The sequence below is a fragment of the Bremia lactucae genome, linkage group LG9 (assembly GCF_004359215.1).
Source record: "Bremia lactucae strain SF5 linkage group LG9, whole genome shotgun sequence".
Classification (NCBI taxonomy): domain Eukaryota; phylum Oomycota; class Peronosporomycetes; order Peronosporales; family Peronosporaceae; genus Bremia; species Bremia lactucae.
In genome coordinates this window covers 3,024,026-3,031,635 of record NC_090618.1, presented here as the reverse complement: position 1 = coordinate 3,031,635, position 7,610 = coordinate 3,024,026, and the positions used below count along the sequence as shown (strand labels likewise).

Genomic DNA, 7,610 nt, shown 5'->3' with positions numbered 1-7,610 from the left:
TAATATCCTCCAAATATTATCTACCTTTTAGATAATATATTAATTAACAACCTTTAAGTGTTAATTTCATATAACGATACACCCCGTTACAAATACCATTTTTTAAATACTAAATTACCTGAAAGAGCAGTGCAATGGGTAGCAATTAAAGCTTTAGCTAGTTTTTACGGTCCGAAAAAGGCAAAATGTTTTTTAACGCATAGGACATTCAAATTTGCATATGATTTTACCCGTAGTTTGTATTTGGTAGTTAAAACCTAGCAAAATTAAGATTTCTTCTTTGTATTTTCACTTGGAATTATTGCATGTTCACTTCTAGTCCGAATAATTGATTTTTACGCTCACAATCAAGGCAGCCATGTGTGTCACCATTCTTTGAGCCCCCACACAAGTGCTGCGACGAATTTTATTATTTAATTTTCTGATGAAACAATTAGAAATTGCATCACCTTCTCAGTTTAAGCAACGAATATTTTAAGAAATTAAAGAAATGGTGCCCTGCTACAGCCGTAACAGTTTGTATGTGCTGACTACAGCAGCGGTAATGTGCGTTGTGAACGATCCCTGCCGTTTTTGCCGCAGTCATCTGCATTTAAAATTGCACGACGTTCAATGACTATTTTTTCAATCATGGCTCCATTTGTCGCCTCGATAGGACCGTGTGATCCAAAAAGTAGCGCCACAATAGTGAGCATCTCGACGTTTACATGATACTTGCCTACACATAGGTCTGGGCTGCTGACAGAATCACTGCCAAGTTTTCGAGGAGGCGAACATGTCGCAGTTTAATGCCTTTGTAAATTGCCTGGATAGCAGCACCGCTGGCTCGGCAATATAGCTCCAAATAGCTTCACGTCAATTGCCTTCAGCCTCAAAGTTAATACAGATGCCACCCTAGACGAATGCATCACGCAGCAATGGCGGTGTTGGGTACCTAAACCATATTTTCCATTAATGCAGAGTGACCGAAGCCCCGTAATCTGCCAATACATCGATTGTATCGCATCCGATGCAACAACGAGTAGATCTCAATTTTCGACTTTCGGTGCTTCGACCGTCGATTCTATTAAAGCTCATACTGACGCTTCTATCGATGCATCTAATGACGTATGTTGTGACAATCCGACAGATGCTCCTTTCGATGATGAGACAACAGCTCCTGAACATCGTTCGAATTGCACTTGCTAAGGCTTCGACGAACACTCCTACTTACGACCGACATGCGGCTCCACGTAACTTTGACAAAAATTCACACAGACCGACTTGAGGGCCATACAGCAGCTATTATTGATATTATGACGAATGCTTCGTGTACAAACACTCAAATTACAATAATAAAGTTATTTATTCGCGCTATTTCACACCAATCGGTAGATCGCCACTGCGATTGAGGCTTCAGCCGCACCCCCCAGACCCCGGGTAGAAGCACACAATATTGTCATAACGGCGTAGTGGACGGTCCGCAACCTCCTCCAAGCGTTGAGAACGTGATAAACTTAAAGAAGGAGCCCGTGTGAGCTGCTAGCGCGCCCAAGGAAAACGATGCGAGCTGCTTCGTCGCCCATGGAGCCTCTGAACAAGAATATTCTACTGGTGCGTTGAGTGAAAGAAAGAACAATAAATTGTATTGCTCGTCTGAAGTATCACTTGACTTAAATTTTCATTTCATTCCAGGCAGGAGAAGTGATTGCAGAAAAATGGAAAATTGGGGAAAAGATTGGCGAGGTAGTAAAACATGGCAATGATCTCGAATATCCGTATTATAACCACACGACTTTGTCTAAATAGGGAACATTTAGCCAAATCTACTCGGCGTACTCGATCGAAAGTCGAGATAAAGTTGCCGTTAAAGTAGAAGCTCCGAGCTCACTAAAGCCTGTGCTCGAGTGGGAGAGTTTAATCCTCAAGAGCTTACAAGACTGCCCTTATGTATGTCGGTACTATTACCATGGCAAACATGGAGACAGTACTGTGCTCGTGATGGAGCTATTGGGAGAAAGCATGTCAATGCTACGAATGTCACCAGACTCGATCCACGGGGTCCCATTGGCCAAAGCTGTGTCCGTTGGGCTGGAAATGCTCGACTGTATCGAGGCTTTTCATCGACATGGATACGTACATCGAGATATTAAAGCGTCAAACTTTGCTCTTAGTGCAGTATCCGAGCGAAACCCGACGAAACCGCAGCGGTACTATATTATTGATTTCGGGCTATCAAGACAGCATCTTGGCGAAGAACGGCAGGTGCTTCCAGCTCGTCAAGTAGCTGAATTTCGAGGCACTTCGATGTACGCATCACTGAGTTCGCACCGTCGCCAGGAATTGGGTCCCAAGGACGATTTATGGTCATGGTTTTATCTCGTGATGGACTTTTTGCGAGGCGAATTGCCCTGGGCTGCTGATGCTCAGCTTAAGAATCGACAGACTGTGCTACGATTGAAAGAGCACTATACGGAAGCGAGTCCAAATTTATTGGTTGAAAACTTGCCAGGTGCCACGCAATTATTGGAGATGATGGAGTATCTCCAGTCGCTAAAATACCAAGATATTCCCGATTACAAACACATTCGCAAGCAGCTTCAAGCGGTAAAACAAAGGACGCTGGTGTTTGAGAATAGCGACAGTGGCGACGACGAAGCAAGTGTGGATAAAAAGGAGGCGCGAATGGTTGCGGATATTGATGCTGTGAACTGGAATAGCTTTGAATCCATGCGCGAGAAAGCATTATGCTGGGTCGAAAAGGCTGAAGCGTATACAAACAACGACGGTGCATTAAATCGGCTTTTGACGATTGCAAAGCGCCACGAGACGTTCTTTTTCTGTGAAGGATTGTCGTTTCAAGAGCAAATACGAGTGCAAAATGCAGTTTATCTGATTGAAAAGACATCCCGTGGGCGCGGGAGCGTCTTTGCTCCCCCACCGATTCAAAGCTTTGTCAAGCGCCGACAATCCGAGCAAAAGCTGCGATCGGACGCGCTTCGAAAGCGCCGCGAGCGAGACTTACAGGTTCGACAGTCTTTAGATGTGTCAAAGGAGGAGAGAACACCGAAAACTGCTTCGACTATTGGCTCGAGTGGAACTGCGGCTGGTGGAGATAAAACGAAAGAGGATGGAAATAAAGGTGGCTCGTGTCCTCCCGTGAAATCCGAGAGCTCCATGGACGTGTCTGATGCCGAGGCTATAGACACGAGTGTGTCCCAGCGACACGATCTGATGACAGCAAGTCAGCCATATTTTCAGCAATCTCACGTGAAATTAGTATCTCAGGGCCCTCCATTGCATCATCGAAGTCGTGGCTCGCATGTCAGTGGTTCAATTCCTCCAGCATCTTCCCCAAGAATCCCCTCCTCTCGAATTATGACGTACGGACCAGAACGCCCTAGTTTACCACCACCAAAGCCACCAGGACGATATCTGGCGAATAGCAAGGTGATATCTCCGTCACGAAATCACGTGCCATTTGAAATACAGCACGCAAATTCTGCACCTCGCAATGGTAATCTTGAGCAGCATGCGTCTCGTCAACAGTATGATACAGCGGCAGAATCTAGTAGTTTAAACAGCTATCAGCGGTCTCAATTCTCCGAAAATCAAGCTTCTAATGGACGTTGTACCGAAATGAAAGGAGGTCGCAGATACATTGATGAACGCCTTCCTGCTTCGGACCGACGTTATGAATCTATGAGGAAGACAAGAGATGATCCTGTTTATAGCTCTTCGCAGCGGCCTCATGATGACCGAATTGAGATACGGGAAGATCGCGGATACAGCGCGTATCCGCGGCCTCAAAAGTCTCCGCGCGAGGATACCAAAGCTCAACTCGATCGATATTATAATGCATCGATCGAGATGAAAGAAGATCGTGGTTACGGCTTTCAACAGCCATCGAAACCTCCAGACCTTCGTCGAGAGAGTCAGGTTCAATACATTACGAATAAACGGCACGAGCAGCAAGATCCGGAGCGTCCTTATAAAGGCAAGCGACCGCGTTCACGCTCCCCACGACATGGAGAAAGTCGATCTCGCCGTCGATCGTACTCGCGATCATCGTCATGCTCGCGCTCGTACTCTTCCCGAAGTCAATCTCCGTCGAGTTATTCGTACCACCGCAGCCGTGTTTGTGCTGCGCGTGATAGAGAAAAAATGAAAGTCAAACGAGAGTATTCTCGACGACCACGCTATCGATCGTGTAGCAGCTCAAGCTCGCGATCAAGATCAAGTTCTCGCTCGTTTTCTGTTTCCCCACCGTCGAAGCGCTACCATCGACGATCTTCCAACATCAGTCACCCGAGATCTTCGTACCGACACTCGTCGCGTTCACTTTCACGTCATCGCTCGCATTCAAGAGGTTATTCCGAGCATCCTAAAAGTTACAATGAGGATTATTCCAAAGAATACGTCACGAAGGAGAATGTAAAGAATTATCCAAAAACTTACGTCGAGACGTATTCGAAAGAGTACGTGACGACATATCCTCAAGAGTACGTGAAGGAGTATACAACGGCTAGTGCCAAGGGCTACTCGAAGGAGGTTGTGATTAAGAAGGAGTATTTGAAAGACCACGCGAAAGGATACCGCCACTATCCTTCATCACCTGAACGCCGGTACTCGCAACCTCAGGGTCCTCAATTTCGGCGCTCTCCGTCCATAGATCGCCACCAAGCTCAATTGCGGGACTACAGTCGAGGTGACGAGACTTGGGCACCGGAGAGTCGATCGAGGCCCATTTCAGTTCCCGAAAAACATCGTAGATCTACTCGATGGCAACCAAGGCCGTAAACGTCAAAATAATCGGTAAGCAGCATTCGAGAATTGGCCGACTTGCTTCGACGGGTGTTTTGTATGTTACAAATTGAAAGTCATGTGTTTGCGAAAGCTATAGAAAATGTTGTCCGAACTTAGGACTTACGATTTTGGTTCTGGTTTGAGAAATTTAGGAGTTGAGTTCTAGAATTTTTAAAAAGCACGAGTTTCTCTCGCAAGCGACAGAGATTTACAACAGAAGAGCACTAGAAAAATAATGCTGGTCTAACCTAACTTACGAAGGATCAAGTAACTCGGGATTTTTCCACTGTTAATATAAAAAAAAATATTAACTAAAACCATCCGAAACAATTATTGCAGGTAAAATCATCATGCCAATGCCTCCACACCTTCATGCCAAGTGTGCGCGCTTGCACACAGAACTGACGCGTCATGCGTTAGCCTGGCCGTTTCAAGAGCCTGTAGATCCTGTGGCACTTAACGTGCCTACGTACTTTGACGTCATTTCACAGCCAATGGACTTGAGCACAATGGGTGCCAAGCTGAACGCCGGCGAGTACAGCGATCCCACCGAATACCGCGCTGATGTACTACTCATGTTTGCAAACGCCATCGAATTTAATAAAGACGATCAGCGTGTTGAATCTGTGGCCAATATCGCTCGGCAATTCCAGGGCGTAGCAATGGCTCTCTGGGACCAAATCTTCTCAGAGGCGGCCTCTGCTGACTGGGCGGTAGAGGCTTTGCACCAAACACAGCAGCGTTTTATTCAACGTGCGAAAGAAGCCCGAGTCATTTCTAGGTGGAAGAAAGATTCGTTCGTGGCAAGGTTGAACCGGGACAAGCTCGATGAACGTACGCGCCTTGCCTCCACCGGCGAGTAAAGTAGCAGTAAAGAAGCTGCATTTCAAGTGCTTTTTTGGTGCAATTATATTTTTATTGCTGTGTTTTATTCCTTTATTACTAGTTTGGAAATCCAACGACCGTCGTCAAGTTCTGTTTAACGCGGCTTAGATTGTTACTGAGCGATTAAGATGGAAGGCACTCCTCGAGTTATTTTGTCACAATACTGCGTCGATATTTTGTGAATCATAACAAGTGTTAATGGTAAATGGAACCAACCACCTTTTGCTTGGTATACCAGGATGTAGCGACTTCTGACACAGCAGTCGCTGAGACTGCAGTTATTCAAGCTGTGAAGACGAATTGCCTTCTTTGTGCGCAATGGTAGAATGTGAAATCGAGTTTGGTGCATATCAGTTGCGTGAGACGGGCTTGGCTTTCATCCCGCCAGTGCTAAGCTCAGTATTGTCGAGCATCATAATGCCAAGCTCTTTTCAATTTATTCAAAGTTTTTTTACCTTGAGGCCGTAACGATGCAATTGCGCATCCTACAGCTGCTATCCATCGCGTATGCTCTGACGTGAATATCTCTGTATTATAGTATGGCATTCAGCCAGTGTCTGTACCGCAGCAGCGACACAGACTCAATCGTCGAGCGGCTGAAGTAACTGGAACGATTCCAGACTTTGTACGAGTGATTGATTGCATAATGGTGGAAAGTCTCGTTGCTTTGGCAATTCAAAGCTGAGTTACGTTCTTGTATGAATCGAACAAGTTCCTTTCAAAACGAGTCATTTTGTAACGAGGAAAGCCGTTGAGATATTTTTCGTGTTCGTGTAATAAGATCTCAATCTTTGTCGCTTCATATCCGATGGCATCGTGTGCAAGATGATTCAGTCTTGCGTGTGCTATATTCCTCTAAACATTTGCTTTGAATGTGTCTAGCGCAGTCGGATGTAGGAAAACATATCTCGAGTAATTTAGCGTTTGAGCAGATTCAAAAGAAGCTGGAAACATGATATTTAAGAATTAGAAGCCCACGTTACTGAATTTATTCTGGTTTTGTGCGATGCTCTGGATGCTAGACACGAAGAGCCACGTATTCACTCGCACCGCACTTAAAGTAAAAAATATATCAATCTATTCAGCTCAAAGTGTTTTCTCCTCGCGTTGGTTTTTCCAGACCGCTATCTCTTTGTTTGCTAGCACGCGCTCGTCTGCTGACAAGGCATAAAAACTCTTTTTTGTTGCTCGTTCCCACTAAGAAAAAACGCAAAAAAATTAGCACATGAAAGAATAACTTAAGTATGATCCAACTTACTTGTTTAACTATTCGAACGGAATGCTGCGGTGGCTCGTACGTATGCTTGGTCTTGAACCGTCTATTATGTTGCTTCAGCAGCTCGTGCAGAGTTTTTTCACATGATTCCGAAGATGCTTGCTTTCTGCCTGATTCGAGCCTGTTTCCTAAGTCAGCCAGCGGTCTTTTGTTCGACTTGGTAGGTGCATCAGACACCTTCTTGACCTGGATTTTGGTCTTATGAAGTTTTAGCGGCTCCTGCGTTGCCCGCATACTCCTTAACTTTGTAAAATTGTTTCTCTTCTCCGGCAACGAAATCGTGGTCCGGGCCTCATCCGCTGGTTGTTGATTTTCCTTATTACTACTACTGTTGCGTTCGCGCCGCATTAAATTCCGCTGAGATTGCTGCTTCTTCTTCTTCAATTTGCGCACCATTATCGCGAGCTCCCGCGCTAATTCCGCACTGGACTTGCTGTGTTGGGAATGCACCTGGTCAAACCAAGGGTCATGTGTACCAACAGGATACGGCACGAATGGTACACTAAGGTCCACGACCGTCTGTGGCGCATCAAATTCGAACAGAGGGTCGATGGTCGTCGTCAAAGACTTACGAGACCGCGCCATTGCGCACGATAAAATTGAAGCGGTGAGTTACGGTATTGTAATATATACTATACTGGTATATTATTTTTAGATATATTTA

The 7,610-nt window shown here is 45.4% G+C and overlaps 5 protein-coding genes across 5 annotated transcripts; 4 read left to right on the top strand and 1 right to left on the bottom strand.

Annotated features, from left to right (window-relative positions):
* Positions 1–490: 490 nt before the first annotated feature.
* CCR75_004173 (uncharacterized protein) lies at positions 491–1,188 on the top strand (the record flags this gene model as incomplete). Its single annotated transcript, XM_067962262.1, is given in 4 exon segments — positions 491–519; positions 537–687; positions 746–796; positions 814–1,188. 4 exon segments carry the CDS (start codon positions 491–493, stop codon positions 1,186–1,188), a joined length of 606 nt encoding a protein of 201 aa, XP_067818362.1.
* Positions 1,189–1,401: 213 nt separating this feature from the next.
* CCR75_004172 (uncharacterized protein) lies at positions 1,402–4,779 on the top strand (the record flags this gene model as incomplete). Its single annotated transcript, XM_067962261.1, has 3 exons — positions 1,402–1,593; positions 1,675–1,725; positions 1,789–4,779. Exons 1-3 carry the CDS (start codon positions 1,543–1,545, stop codon positions 4,777–4,779), a joined length of 3,093 nt encoding a protein of 1,030 aa, XP_067818363.1. The 5' UTR covers positions 1,402–1,542.
* Positions 4,780–5,135: 356 nt separating this feature from the next.
* CCR75_004171 (uncharacterized protein) lies at positions 5,136–5,648 on the top strand (the record flags this gene model as incomplete). The annotated part of the gene is made up of 1 exon (XM_067962260.1): positions 5,136–5,648. One exon carries the CDS (start codon positions 5,136–5,138, stop codon positions 5,646–5,648), a length of 513 nt encoding a protein of 170 aa, XP_067818364.1.
* A 340-nt stretch (positions 5,649–5,988) lies between these two features.
* Positions 5,989–6,626, top strand: CCR75_004170 (uncharacterized protein; the record flags this gene model as incomplete). Its single annotated transcript, XM_067962259.1, is given in 4 exon segments — positions 5,989–6,115; positions 6,132–6,175; positions 6,209–6,295; positions 6,558–6,626. 4 exon segments carry the CDS (start codon positions 5,989–5,991, stop codon positions 6,624–6,626), a joined length of 327 nt encoding a protein of 108 aa, XP_067818365.1.
* Positions 6,116–7,531, bottom strand: CCR75_004169 (uncharacterized protein; the record flags this gene model as incomplete). Its single annotated transcript, XM_067962258.1, has 2 exons — positions 6,116–6,867; positions 6,929–7,531. 2 exons carry the CDS (start codon positions 7,529–7,531, stop codon positions 6,757–6,759), a joined length of 714 nt encoding a protein of 237 aa, XP_067817991.1. The 3' UTR covers positions 6,116–6,756.
* Between the last annotated feature and the right edge of the window lie 79 nt (positions 7,532–7,610).